Source organism: Cygnus olor, chromosome 3, assembly GCF_009769625.2.
Source record: "Cygnus olor isolate bCygOlo1 chromosome 3, bCygOlo1.pri.v2, whole genome shotgun sequence".
Classification (NCBI taxonomy): Eukaryota; Metazoa; Chordata; class Aves; order Anseriformes; family Anatidae; genus Cygnus; species Cygnus olor.
Genome location: NC_049171.1, coordinates 101,359,358 through 101,375,466, shown reverse-complemented (window position 1 = coordinate 101,375,466; position 16,109 = coordinate 101,359,358). Strand labels below are relative to the sequence as shown.

At 35.4% G+C, this 16,109-nt stretch overlaps 1 protein-coding gene across 1 annotated transcript in view; it reads right to left on the bottom strand.

Annotated features, from left to right (window-relative positions):
* USH2A (usherin) overlaps nucleotides 1-16,109 on the bottom strand; it is a 420,079-nt gene that overhangs the window by 339,209 nt on the left and 64,761 nt on the right. The window contains 2 exon segments of the mRNA XM_040551919.1: nucleotides 11,855-11,985; nucleotides 12,796-12,991. Of these exon segments, the coding sequence (XP_040407853.1) occupies nucleotides 11,855-11,985; nucleotides 12,796-12,991 (327 nt within the window).

Here is a 16,109-nt window from a genome sequence, read left to right as displayed (position 1 = left end):
GCTTCTCTTTTTTGGATTGTCCACAGTCAGCAAGAGATTAGTATAGTATAGTAGTTAAGTAAGTCGTGACTGTATCTGTGTCACACTAGAAAAAGAGAAAGTACTGTAAATTGTATAGGTGTACAATATTCTTTTTCTTTTGTAGTCATTTAAAAGCCTAAGAAAAGTGAGTTACCTTCTCTTCAGTAGAGTTGAAGGATAGACTAAAAACATGTTTACTATGGTCAAGTTGGGTTAATGCACAAAAATGTTAAAGTTTCATGGGACACGTACCACAGCCTCATTTTTATAGATTTAGCTTTTCTGACATCAAGTATTCTGGGGAATGCAGAGATGACAGTAAACAAACTTCATGGTATAAATACTTTTATTTGGGTCAGTCTTTTTTTTTTCAGTGTAAATGTTTACAGAAAATAAAAAGTACATTAATTCAAAACTAGTTATTCATCTACAACATCAACAGACTTAGTTCAATGTTTACTTTTAATTAGCTACCAGTAACTACCAGAATAAAACTTCATTTAACAGTTGTTGCATTCATTTTAAACCTACAAGTCAGACAAAGATGAAACAGGAGAGCTCTATGGGACCAGTGACAAATCTACTCATAATTTCCATTTAAAAGAAATGTTTTTATCACACCCTCCAATCTACAATGAAGTTCTAAGCTTTATTAACAAAAGATAAAATAGAGTATTTCAAAATCTAGTAGTAAATTTTCAATGCAGAAAACACCGAATGAAGTTATAGAGAAGCATGTGTCCCTACCCCATCCTCACAGTCCAATAAAACCTCTTCAATGTGTTATTATAAAGGTCTACTACTGATATAACAGCCACATTTTTCAGCAAGAAGAATAAATTAAAAAGGCATGAAAATAATATTTTATAAGAAAAAGGCAAGACAACAGCAAGTACAAAAATGTAAGAGCTAAGAGAAGCCACTGTAGCAGAAAACACAGCAACAAGGATTTTGAGGTTATTCTTTTAGACTGAATTTGATCTAGACATTTATTATCAGAGACCAATTCATTCATCTAAGCCATTCATCAGAGAACTCACAAATGAAAAGCAACACTGAGTTTACTCTGAGCAACTAAATGAAAAAAAACACCTAATTTAATAAATAACTGTAAAAGAATCATTTTGTATGAGTGATCATAGCATGCTCAGTTGCAGTTGCAAGCATTGTATAAAGATACATCTCCAGCACTCAGCATAAACACAGAACACATACCTCCAAAGACTAAAATTACTCCAAAAGCTACCATATGGATGAAAGTATTAGATGCAAAAACAAGTCTTTCAAAAAGTAGAAGTCAAATCACAGTAAGGAAATTCAGTAAGAGAATAATCATAATCAAATTTTAAAACCAGAATAAGGCAGTACAAAAAAGCTTTTAACAAGCAACATGGTTAAGGTATGAAAAAAAAAAAAAAGAAAAAAGTATCTTTCAAATGTCAGAAGCAAAGGAATGAGCAAGAGCAATAAATAATTAAGGGCAGATTCAGACTGGACATCAGACCTTTTCCACTACAGTGGAAGGGCAGCATCAGTAACAGATTGCCCAGAGGGAATGTGGAACCTCCATCCCTAGAGGTATTCAAGACTCATACAGAGAAAATCATGACTGACTGGACCTAGTATTGACAACAATCCTGCTTTGAGCTGGAGCAGATGACCAACTGATGTTTCTGTGATTCTATGTAGCATTCAGGGAAGATACAGCCACAAAAGAGAACATAAAACATTTCACCACTGCTCACTGTGAAAGAGCTGTTCTGTATTAGGAACAGTTTTCAAGACTGGTTTCCAACTGAAATGTCAGAAGGAAAATATTTTACTAAAACCTGATCCATTGAAAATAGACTACATCAGTGAAGAGTCCTAGATGAACTCAAATATAAAATTACTAAGTTATTAATTGCTGAAATCAACCTCAGTAAAAGAGGAATAAAATTATAAAAGTTACGTTAATCTCCTAAAACAGCTGTAAGGGAGTTTCTGAGATCTATGGACTAGCAGCCCTTTTCTGTACACAGCAAATTAGTTAAAATTAAATCGTGAGTTTGATGTAATGGAAAAGATTGATATATTTTTTGGAAAAAAAAAAAAAAGCATGATTCTACTACATTTATTTAAGTCAGTGACATCCGGAATGAACATAAGTCCAAAATTAGCTATTACCACCCAAGAAACGTGCTGTTAAAGCTTCTCTATTCTCCCCTTAAAAGATATGAAAGCTACCAGACAGTTAAAAAAGGCATTTGAAATAGTGGAATTATTAGGAAAAGGAGTGAGAATTATACAGAAAATGTCATTCTGTCATAAAAATCCATTGTGTATCAACATTTTGAATAATGTTTAAGATGGGTATCTCTGGTTATCCATCCTAAAATAAAAGTGTTAGATAGCAGAGTGAGTAGAATAAGTAAAGGTACAAATGAAAAGAGACTTTTCAGTTTGGAAAGACATGACTAAGATGAGGGAGTAGATGTCTATAAAATCTTTAATGGTTTACAGAATGAATATTCAGTATTTCTCAAAATATGAGAAGAACACCCACAAAATTAACAGGAAGTCAGTTTTAAAGAATGAAAAAGAACTTCTTCCACGCACATTAAGCGTATTGAAAAATACACTTTTCTGAAGTACATTCAAAAATGAGTTGGATGAACTCCATGGGTGAACATAGGTGAACACCAAATGAGACAACTCAAATGAAACTCCTGTCTCATGCAGTCCCAAAACAATAAATTGTTTACTGATATTACTGATAACTGTCAGAGAGGATACTGTGCTAGATGAAAATCTCATTTCATCCAGTATGGCTGTTCTTACAGTCACATAAAGCCAAGGCTAATAGTGAACAGATGGCAGCCATTTCCTCATGCAAAAAGTGAAATGCATAGATTACAGAATGCAAAGAGAAGCAAGTATCTTCAGCATAGTTTTAAGTGTCAAGCTATTACAGAGTACAAGCAGTAGCAGTTTTCATCACCTTCAGATGTAGAAAATACATGCCCCAAACTTTCCCTTAATAGGGTAAAAATTATTCCAGAATAACAAATACAATTCTTCACAATGAGGGATAAATAACTGGCCAACAAATGAATATAATTCAATTTTTCTCCAGGAACCAGCCAATGAAATCCTTTGGAGACCTCTCTATAAAAATGTCCATTCTGTCATATACCAAATAGTTTTCCATCTGTAACAAGTACAAGTGGCAAATGGTTTCCTGCTTCTAAAAAGAGTGAAAGACTTTCATGATGGCTAGAGGAACTTCTGGAAACTAAAGTTTTCATTAGAGCAGAATGCTTATCAGATTACTTTGTAACAGATCTGAAAATAGGTTTCTATGTACCAGGTTAGAGGATCTCTCATAGAAGTACCAGACCAAAAAAAAAAAAAAAAATCCATTGAAATTCTTGCTTACTACAGATTTCTAAGTCTTTGGAAAAAAAGAGCCTCTGACCTCTGATTGTATTCACAAATATTTTCTATTTTGCTTATGCCTTAGCTATAAGTGACTAGGAAACCTTTCCATTCTGCTTCTTCAGCTATTCACCTGTCAATATAGGATATCAAGATGAAAGGTATCTGTTGACGTTTAGCCTTTGAAATACAGAAGAACTATTGCAATTATATAATTCCAATGTAACCCTGACCTCTATAGTAAGTATAGCATTGTAAGTAGACATGAATATCAGTAAGGGAAACATGCCACTGTAATGCATCCTATATAGGACAGATTTTATCTTTCATATACTCTGTATATTTCAAGTAGCTGGGTGGAAACTTAGAGAAAAAGAAATAGATTCCAGATAGCAGATGGAGAGGAAAAAAAAAGAGAAAAAAAAAAGAAAAAAAAGTAGTTTAAAGACGTACTTGTAAAACTGGGAAGCTTTGTAAAGCTCTGTAGGGTTCTTTAGTTGTCTGTTCTGGGTGCTAAGCTCTTCAATATATTTGTTAGCAGACTCTGAAGACAGAACAAAGAATATGCATACAACCTCACAGATCACCCACAGCTTAGGATGCCTGGACAGCACTGTCACAGCCTGCACCAACCAGCCTTAATGGCCCTGGGCAGTCTCACCTGGGGCCTCCAGTCATACCCTCTGCCCATGGCTCAGGAGCTCTAGATAAGCTCAGGTCTGGGAACCCAGACTTTGCCTGAGGTTGCGTGCAGCTGTGACCATCCCTAGTCTCTTGGATGGACCCCTCAGTCTTACACTGCAGCCATGTCTCCAACACGAGACGTCCTGCTGCTCCAGACTGGACTCCCTGGATGGACCCTGGATCTGTTTTATCACTTTGCCTTGTCTGAGACTGTCAATGGACCCTGTTCTGAGCACTTGGACATCTTTAGATGCGGTGAGACTCTGCGCCGGTTTGGGTGGGCACTGCTGTGCTGGGATCACCCTCAGTGGGTTGATACTCAAAATCAGTTTTATGCTTTGTGCAAATTCTCTAAAATCAGTAAAGATGAAGTAAATATAGAAGTTCAAAATTTAACAAATAGCAAGGAAAGAGCTAAAGTGAAATAAAGTGAAATATTGAAGATACAATAACGCAGAACATGATCTATAAGTGATACTGGGCCTCCACAAATTAAATACGAATGGTATGACAACATAACAGAAAAAGTAAATGTTATTCTGGGATTTACCAAAAAAGAATATTATATTTAAGACATGAAAAGGAAAGTTAACACTTCAGATCAAGTAGTTGAAGGGTATGACAGACAAATCAGAAAAACTACAGTAAAAAGCAATAAAAGTAATAAAAAATCAGAAAATAGATTTAGAGAACTGGAGATTTACCTAAAAGAGGAAAGCAAAATTAAGGCACAAATGCACTTTTAAGTTCCTATGAAAATTGGTTGTTTACTGCATGCATTTAGGAAGAAAAAGAAATCACTCAGTTTAGTTATTGAAAAATGTGGCTTAAATATTGGAAAATACAGGAAAAAAAATCTTTAATTCCTCTATAAAGACAGAGAAGCACTAAAATAATCCAGAAGCACTCTGAAATGCTTGGCAATGGATACTGTTACCAAAAAAAAATTGTTCAAATTGGAAATGTTTATGATAATACAAACATAGGTGTGCCACAGGTTTTATAGCATGGAAATCTACATCAAAACAGGTAGAACAAAACACTTCTATAACCACCGCTGGAAACTGCAGTGTCATTGATCATACTGGTAGTAATTAATATTTAAAGATTTTGTTAACCAAGATTTCACCAGTGGTGCACTGGAGATATTACTGACCTTTCCCCTCCCCGCAAACCCCCCATTTCAAAAGCTATCTGTCATTTAAAGAAATAGATTGTAATTATGCTGGTTATAGAAGAGCTGAAAGTAATCTGTTCCCCTGTTGCTTATTCTTGACAGGCCTGTATCTGACCCCAGCAGTAAGCAGATGGAAACAACTTGTCTATTAATGTGACCATCTTGGTACTAACACACTTATAAAATATATCTGTCTAGATTGTTCACTATGAAAATGAGTCTAGCACATTACAACCAAGTGGTGGATACCTTGGGACCTCATGATTACAATTGTTATTTCATACAGAAAATCACTGATGCTGAGTTAGCATACAATCCCTTGTGTCACTTATAATTTATGTATGAAATATGCATTAGTCCCATATCCTTGAATCTAAATGGTTATAAAAGGTATGCAAGCAATTTCTTCCTGCACAAATCACAGCTATAACATCATTGTCCTTAATCAGGAAGCAGACTACTCAAGATTTCCGACTTTTACATGCACATAACAGTTCACACTGCTTTAGACTATATTCATAGAATTCTTTAATAGGGTGACATTTTAATGTAACTCATCACATCTAGAATCAAAAAATCAAAGAGGATCCTATTCAAGAACCTTCTTGACGTCCAGTTACTAAATTGATATAGGAACTTCAGAAGTAATATAGGTATCCAGACAATAGGTGACATATTCCATAGCACTGTCTTAATTACTACGTATGATACAACCAACTACTTAGCCAGAGTGCTCATCTAGTACATATTCAACATGTTCTTATCACAGAATCAGAAATATATTTTTGACTACTTAAAACTGTGTTGACCATATGTATTCGTAAAGTATAAAATGGAATTCGTTGAAAAAAATGGCTGACCTAAGCCCTTATGAAAGCTGAAACCATCTCTTCTCTTTGGACATCCCTATAGTCTCAAAAACATTTCTTTTGTGTCTGTAATAGAGGAGACATACTGCCAGATATCTAAACAGAAATCTTTCCAAATCTGCAGAAAAAGTAAGAGATGAGGTTTGACTTCACTAAATAAGTGACAAAAGTTGACACTTGATAAGTTTCTTTTACTAAAGTGAACTGTTCATGAGAACAATTTAGAGCGGGAGAATCGTTTCCTTCGACCTGATAGCTACACTTTTGGTGCAGCTCAGAATACGGTTAGCTTTCCAGGCTTCAAGAGCACACTGCTGGCTCATGTTGAGCTTTTCATCCACCAGTGCTTCTCCTCAACCAAGTCCTTCTCCTCAGGGCTGCTCTCAACCCACTCATCACCCAGCCTGTATTCATACTTGGGATTGCCCTGAACCAGGTGCAGGACCTTGTACTAAGCCTTGTTGAACTTCATGAGGTTCGCACAGGCTCATCTTTTGAGCATGTCAAGGTCCCTCTGGATGGCATCCCTGCTCTCCAGCAGTCAACCACCCCATCCAGCTTGATATCATCAGCAAACTTGTGGATGTTGGTCCATGGCTCCAACAAAAATGTTAAATAATACCAGTCCCAATACAGACCCCTGAGGAATACCACTTGTCACTGGTTTCCACCTGGACACATTGAACATTTTGAGAGAGACCATCCCTCCATTTCCTTATCCACCAAGTGGTTCATCTGTCAAATCCACATCTCTCCAATTTGAAGAAAGAGATGTCATATGGGACAGCGTCAATGCTTTGCAGAATTCAAGTAGATGATGTCACTTGCTCTCCCCTTATCCACCAATGCTGTAATCCCTGTTGTAGAAAGGCACTAAATTTGTCAGGCATTATTTGCCCTTAGTGAAATCATGCTGGCTGTCACTGGTCACCTCTCTCTTCTCTGTGTGCCTTAGCATAGTTTCTATAAGGAACTGCTCCACGCTCATGCCCAGCAGAGGTGAGACTGAATGGCCTGTAGTTCCCCAGGTCTGTCTTTTTTCCCTTTTAAAAATGAGGAACTTCACTGGACCACCACAACTTCTCAAATATGATGGATAGTGGCTTAGCAACTTTATCCATCAGTTCCCTCAGGACCCTTGGATGCATCTCATCAGGTCTCACGGTCAGGTGCACATTCATTTCAATTATTTACTCTTGACCAATTTAGAGGCACCTTCCCTTGACCAGCTGGCAATGACCTAATGCTCATATTTGGAGACCCATGGGTATATTTAGGACCTGCACTAAATTCTCACTGTTCATCCTGCCATTGCTGGCTTTGCAATGGCACCAATTTCGATGTTCTGCTTTCTTGATATAAATTCTAATCATACATTTCCCACCACCTTCTAACCTGACACAAATCTGGAAAGGAGCCCAGCATCCTATTGCCTGCAGTCTCAGGAACTGGGAAAAGAAGAGCAAGAGGGCTGAGGATTTTTATTTTGTCTTCCTTTTCTTCGGTTTAAGAAATGAGAAATGTAGGGTGTGCTAGCTCACACAGGTAGGTTAATGGTCTGACCACCAAATACCTGTGAATATTCTTGGTGTGTCAGCTTTGGGAACTAAAAATTGAATAAGCCACAATAATGAAGTTCCTTTTTACTCCCCTACTCTCTTCTTGTCATCACTTGAGATGACTTTCAAAAGTCAGTTTCTTTCTACTACAACTGCTCAAAATGTAAAATGATGCGTTTCCCCTCTGACCATGATACTCCAGAGGGCGGGAGGGGACAAATTCCCCCAAATAACTTGAAAAAATATCACAGAAAAGCAGCATTTCCATGGTACAAAGCCACTCAGAAATGAAGCCATAGCATTATTTGACATAAAAAGCTCCTTCTCCTTCAGCTTATTTTATCAGTAAGATTAAAGCCCTTCCATGAAGGGAAATCCAAGATTCAGAAAACACAGTGTTTTATAACTTGATTTCCTGTGGCCTCCATTAGCCAGTATGCACGAGCTGTTCATAGAGCCTAATACTGGTTCACATTTGCATCCTTTATATTCCCTTTTCTGTTCAGTATATCTGTTGACTGAAGTGCCCTTAATTAGCTGCTTTACCTGATGTTCTTTCATTTATAGCACATATTTCAGTTACTTATTTATTGTCAATCACAATAAATTGGTTGAAAAATGTGTAGGTGGAAAAATGAAAAGAGAGGAATGCTCATTCAAATTTTGGATCAAAGAATTTTTCAATTCAGAAATAAAATCCATCAAAAAATCTATCTTGGTTTAGAATATATATACATACACACATACTAGCTAGATTTTCCATTATGCTTTAGAAAAAGCATTCAAAATTGAGGGAAATGCATGAAGAATTTCAAAAGAGCAATATTTAGGGAGTATACAGAAAAGTGGTATCTGAAGCCTGTACAAAAGCTGAATTGGCTGCACTGAAATCTATGTTTCCGTTTCACTCCTCAGAGAAATGAGTAACTATCATTTAAGCCTTAAGTAACTATCTTTAAGCTTTAGAAAGGGTTTTCTTGCAACATGAGAGAATATAGCCACCACATCGACACAATACAATTAAACATTTGAAACTCTGACCAATATCTTCTGCAGTAAAGTACAGCTTCTTTGCACCAGTAAGTATACGATACATATTTATCTGCATGTTATGAGTAAATTAAAAAAAAAAAAAAAAAAAAGGAAAAAAGAAGGAAAAAATCAACAAAAGTTGAGTAAAGAAAGATGTCTAAATTCACTGAGTTCAGACTGATATTTCCAAAGACTAAGTAAAAGCAATAGCAGCACTTTCAGCTCTGCCCAGAAACAAATGCCCTGGAAAAGAGTGCTTTTCTTCATGCCATTATATACGGCATATTATAACAGAATCATGAAAGGACTACAAACTGCTGTGCCTGATTGAATATGTAAGCGTTTGTAGAGCAGTCTGGGTAAAAAACAGCATAGGAAAATGAGTCAAGAATTGTGGTGGAAGGGCCAGAAGAAATTAATCTCCAGCTCTCTATACAGAGCAAGAATGATCACATCAGCAGTATTCTGGTAGAATTTTCTCATGTGTGAATGGTTAGGAGAATGGAAGAAGGCAGCCAATTCTTCTTTCAGTCTCATAAAGCAGGCATCTCAAATAATTCATTTGGACTTTCAGATGGTTTGAAATATTTTGTGCCAAAAGTTCACAAAGAGGATGCAACCAATGCAAATCTTTTCTGCACCAACTGGATGCCAACAACCAGCACAAAAGTGGACAAATTTAAACAGACTGTAGCAATTCTCTGTCTTGCACCCACCAGTCTCAAGGTAGGACCTCTCTCTGCAGAAAGACTAAGGCACTACTCATGGATGTGCTGCAACACCACTCTTTTAAAATCCCTCTCATTGCTGTAAGCTGTAAAGTTACTATTTTGAAGTTGTTACTACGTTAGTTTGCACCTTAAAATACAAAATGATGTTACAGACTAATCTGTAAATGAACATGATCTACAGATGTATGAGAACTGAGAACCTATGCGAGTGACAAATGCCATACACATGCATATATTCCCTACCAAGGACAGAGTGAAATAGATGAATAGAGCAGGCATAAAGTTTTCAAGACCAAAGAACTGAGATGGGAGTAACAGTATTACAATAAGTTCTTCCCCTCATCCTGTAAATTATCTATGTTAATAATATTAGCTACATTTGATGAGTAAATATTTTGTGAGAAATAAATAGGTTATTTTGTGGCTCTACGGATCAATTTTGAAACTGTACCTCTTGGAACTTAGTGACATAAGTGGCACTTTGCAGGAAAAAAAAAATCCTTGATGAACTGCAGAAAATGGTAAATTATGCAGTAAAAGTGTACTCTGCACCATTTTTGGCATATTTCCTTGAAAATTATCATTGTGACGTGACAATTAATTTTCATGAATAGGGTCCTTATTCCTTATGATTCTATCTTCCACAGGTCAAATTTGGAAATACTTCCTTCAATGATGCCTTCCTATTTCATGTAATTCATTTCAGCTTTTAGTCCCCAGCCTTATTAATCTATTCTTTAATGCCTCTTAATCATTTCTCCCCGCACTGCTGCTAATGCAGCAGTTAACTGATGCTTTATTGAGCAACAGTCTCCCCCATTTTTCCCATTATATCCTCCAGTTCATATTTTCAGTCAAGCTTCATCATTAACTTTTTAAAAATATATTTTACTATTAAATTAGTGACTTAAGTTTGTAAACTCCTCCTCCTCTAGTTATTAATCAAAGCAAAAGTTGTTTCAGGTTAACATTTAGTCAAAAACCATGGACACACAAATCAACATTTGCTGTCATTTTCCCTACACCTTACAAAAGTTGTCCTGATGCATCTACATTTTGCGATAGTTTTTTTTTCCCTCATTTCTGTGATGCTGGCAAAAAGTGTAATTTTCAGGAGACAGAAAATTATAAATTATTTTTTGTTTGTAACACGGGGTATTTTTTAAAACACATTGTGGTAAATTTGCATATCACTCAGCATATCATGTGAGTCCTAGAAAGTGCACTGAGTCTAACTGGACATGTATTTGTGCCACTGTAGTAGCAAGGATGAAAATATAACAGTATCCACAAAAGCTTGCTGGTAATAAAATGCAAATAACAACAAAGTACATCATACAAAAAATGTTAAACATCATTTTATGACAAGTTTGAGAAAAAGTGAGACAGGAAATGTAGCGACAATCTGAAGGTCTATCTTTTCTACCTGAAGATCAAGCTCTACCTCAATTCCCTTGACAATGTTTTTAAAATACATTTCAGACAAAGAAGCAACTGCTTCTCTATTCCCAACAGAGCTTGGATTTTTTGCAATGAAGAGGACATATGCGATTAGAACATGAACTACAACATACTTTTACTGCATATTCAAGATTTGAGTCTTGGGAGTTTTCCTGTTTGGTTGGTTGGTTTTCTTTTCATATGCATATACAAAGGAAATACACAAACAAAATTTCATAAAATGTCTCTAGATTTAGCCTAATGATGTATCACTCTTATCTACTCACTAAACATTATTTTAACAGACATGCAGTAGGTGTTTTGAAAGCTACAGTTAGATTTATGATAAGACCTTTATTGTCAATGAGGTCCATAGACTTTAAAAGCATATGACAGCTTTCTTTTTTCAGTGTCACTTCGTATGTTTCATATGTTCATATCTCTGTTTAATGGACTTCAGGAACTAAATGGGAGATCAATTCTTGTCTGTATTACAGGGAAAACTACCTTAATTCTAGTTAATTTCAGGATCATCTTATTGACTGAATTGTAGAAATGTGCTAGCAATTTTAAAACAGTAGCAAGGCCTTGAAAAATAGTAAAAACTGGATGCCTTGACATTACTGACTGCACTAGTACTTCCCAGTACCCCAAAACTACAATTCAATTCTGAAAATTCATACATCATTTTTAATATCTGTTGCTGGTCTAGATGAAGAACTCTGCAACGGTAAGTCTCAAATAGCTTTCTGTATTTTCTTGGTTTTCATTCTCTAATTTTAGTCAATTATTATTTTGAAAAGGCTGAACTTAGGCAATTTTTATAAAGTAGTTACCGTCTAAATATACTTTGTAAAATCTTACTGATATCTATCTCCAGCTAATTAAAACATTTTGGCATTATTATATATTGAGGCTACTTACATTATCACACAGGAGGCTCTTATTTTTGGTGCCTGTTGCATAACAATCACAGGGTTTGCAAACATCAATGGCTGAAAGATCTGCACCTGCTTGTCTGTAATGGAAATCCTTGCACAGCTCACAGTTTCTTCCTGCATGAAGGAAAGGTTATGCATTATGGCTTCCAATTCATTAAAATTAGCTGTATAATTCAAAATTAAAGACTCTATTCCTTTGAGAGAATTCTATAATTTTCAGGACGTCCATTTTAATGCACCTTTCATCTCTACCTGCCAATTTAGTGATCCAGAGCATATGAAACAATGAACCTGTTACAAACTATGTTTTACTCCATTAAACTTCCATCTGTTATATAATACCACACTTATATAAAAGCTGTGCCATGCAAATACCTATACGTCTTTTGGAAAAATTATTGTTGAACCTGAAAATTTTCTTTTTTTTTTTTCCCCTTACTACAAAAAGCCAAGAAAACTGAAATAGAAGACAAACGTTAAAAATAAAAGGCATTCAAAAATACACTACTTACACTGAACACAAACCCTTATAAATAAGCAAGAAGCTGACATTAAAGCTAAAATTGACAACATTTTTTCCATTTTATCTTTTAAACTGGTTTGATTGGATAGCCTTGATATTCTGGATTAAAATGTTCTAGCACATGCAATGGAACAAGCTTTGAAACAACGCATTGTAATAATTGAAATGTCTTTTGCATGGAAGATTTTGTATGAGATTAGGTTAAATTTAAGCAGTATTTTCCTGTAGCTTAAATATTGACAAAATTGTAAGTAGTGCTTTACCTGAACACTTGAAAAATAAATATATATGCAATTTTTCTGAAATGTCAGCCATTGAGTATTACTAATTTCAGCTGATACAAGACTTTACCCAAAAAGTGACCACAGAACAAGAAGTCAATTCTCATTTTTGTGGCTTACCAGCTGTGTTGTGTTGACAGTTATCACAGACTCCACCACTGCCTCTGTAGTATTCCTGAGGAAAAGGGTCTATTGCTAAGTCATAGTGGCAGCTTTCTGCATGGCCATAACATTGGCAAGGTTTGCAATTATAGGCGTGAACTTGGTCACCTGGATGAAAAGGCTTGTCGTTGTACAACGGCAAACAGTGATCGCACTGAAATAAAATAAAAAAAGATCATTGCTTTACACTTAGAAGAAAACTGTTATACTCTTTACGTTCATGGTTTGCCATATTTGCTATTTCTCCATTTACACATTAAAAATATTGGTAATGCACCTTAAAGATGAGAAGTGAGAAAGCATATAGGGAAATAAATTCATCTCTTTAATCTTAAATTATTTTAAGAACAAATTAAAATCAAAAAAGGTGAACAGAAGGAAAAAAAAAATCTAACTATTCAGATACTCAGCATAGGGTAACATCCAGAAATTCAGATTTTGTTAAATCTCTAAAGACACAAAATTGTGATTACCATGTTTGAGGTACAGAAGATTATATTCACCTAAATCATCCTGCTGAGTTTGTCACACCTTTATCAGAACACAAACCACATTTAACTTTCAGACCTTCTGCATTTAACTTATGCTTTTTTTTTTTTATAATGTTCTCATATATATGACACAATCCTTCATTCGCCAATTTTAAACTCTGCATTTGTCCAAAGCATAACTTTTGAGATTTTCAAAGGTATCCAGAGAGTTCAGGTTACAATTCTTGTCCATCATGTGAAATGGATAGGTAAATTCCCCAAAAGCCTTTGATAAATCTGAACAAGGTCCAGAAGCAGACTAACAAAAAATGTTAATTCTTGGGCAAGCATTCTTTTTTTCCCGTGAGATAACACTAAACCCCACAAAAACATTTTTGTCCTTATCCTCAGTTACATCCAGGCCCTTCAGAAAACATGTTAAATATGTGGCTTTTCCCGTGGACAATAAACATATCTTTTTGATATGTAGTATCTGAACTAGTCACCATCTGTGAAAACAGTTTTCTAAGAAAACACATTATCTGAAGCTAGATGGTCAAAATACCTAGCTCATCTTGGCCCAATTCATTTCTTTAAAATTATGATTAAAAAATTATTTCTACTAATGAATTCAGAATTCAGTATTTTTGACTAAAATTATGATTAAAAACTTACTTTATCAAAATTCCCGACGCTGTCACATTTACGTAAAGGTTGCCAATAACTTCAGACGAAGCCTTTATATGCCAAGTTCCTTATTAATCACTAAGAATGCTGAGGACAGTGCCTCTGAAGAAATATTCAACAAATAGACAGCAAAGTACTTCAGAAGGCAAAGGTAACAATCCATTAAAACTTCCAATAGATGTTATCAAACAGTACTTTCTACTCCACCTTCACAAACGTTCAATCCAACTGCTTATCTTTGGGTGGCAACTTTTTTTTCTTTCTTTCTTTTTTATTTTTTTTAATGCCGTTATGTAGAATTTATTCCTTTTTTTTTTTCCTAATCTGTGTAGGAGTTACCATCTCATACCTGTCAGTCAATGTTGAGTTGCAATAACCAGTATACGTACAAACCTATAACGTATATTATATATGTGCTTCTTTAATATACATGCCATTATCTGTACATAGATTTAAAAATCTGCTGAAGTGAGATGTGATATCAAAATTAAAATGCCACCTTCTCAGATATTTTGGAAGACTATGCTGTCTTCAAAAATGTGTTTCATGCAACACCCATCTGTGTTTCTTTAAGCTGCCCCATAAATGTTGACTATAATAGGGTAGTTAATCACATACTATTTTTTCCTTCCTACAAGATCCCAGTCTGTACCCCAAATAGACAGCATGCTTTCACTCCATTAAGCTTCATTAAACAAGTAAGTATGGCTTCTAGGCAATACCTATTCCAGTGCAGCTTAGTCCCCTTCTGAAAACAGTTGTCTGAATTTCCTCATGGCTTATTCACAGCACCCTCACTTCAGCATTTGACTACTTGTCAAGAAAGCATGTTAGCCAGAGCTTTGAACTGTATTTATGTCTTGTGAACCCCCCAGAGATTTTAAACTCAAAAAGCCAGGTTTGATTAGGAAAAACTAAAAAAAAAAAAAAAAAGCGCTACAACACTCTAAATGACTCCAACTGTCTGGGAAAGACAGAATAGAAATGAAGGAAGTCTTACAGGGTCATATCATAACACTCTGGGTACCTTAAAAAGATATTTCTAATTACTTTAGAAACTAAGTGCAGTCCTTTAAAGAGGGATTACAAATACCATATGCCAAATAGCACTCGGAGAAGAGATATTACTGCTGCTTTGCAGCGGCAAAGTGGCTGGTAAAGAACTTGACTGACAACATAAGAGCTGCCATTTTGAATGCCAAATGCCAATAATAGAACACAACTGAGATCTGAAACACTAGTACAGATATTCTCAGGCAGTATAAGATATATTTCTACTCAAGTCCTCTTTCATCCATGCTTTTTTTTTTGGTGAAGTTGAATGAAACTGCACTAAATCTTACAAAATCAAAGCGTATGCAACCATACTAATTCTAACAATCAGGCTGCTCATTAAATTAATTCACACAAATTTTCCAAATTAAATTTCGAAGTTATTTTCAAATCAAACATTCACACCATCTAACTCTCTTCTAGACTCCAATTCTACAGGACTTCAGTAAAAAGAAAAAAATGAGAGGGAGAAGAGATGTTTTGCAATTGATGAATTTGTGATGCATTCTGTTTTACCAATGCTCTGACTTGCTTGAGATATTCAATTGTAAAAGTTGTGTGTTTATTATATCCTCTCTCTACCTTGTCTATTTGGAATAACACTATGAATTCCATTCTCCTGTAACATTACAGTGGGGTAACAGGAAAAAAACAGTGGCTAATCACTTGGCAGTCAGAGGAATACAGTACAAGTCATACAAATTCAATAAATATACGTGCCACTATGACTTACAACAGCTACCCTCATCAACAGAGAAGTACCAGCCCAGTTGTCTCTCAATTTTCCTTCACATTAAATAAAATACATATCCTACAGAGTGGACAAGCCCCTGAAAATCATTTTCAGACTGGAACAGCCTTCCAGACTTCTGAGAAGTAACAATGACAGCCATGATGGTATCTATGACATCATATCTCTTATTTAGTAAAACTTACAAACCTCAAATGAAACTGTATTAAGGGGTAATGACTACTTCACAGTTCCTTTGGCATGTCATCACCAGTGCAACAAATCACAAAGTGTCTGAGACAGGATCAAGTTCTTTCACTATTTCAGCAATG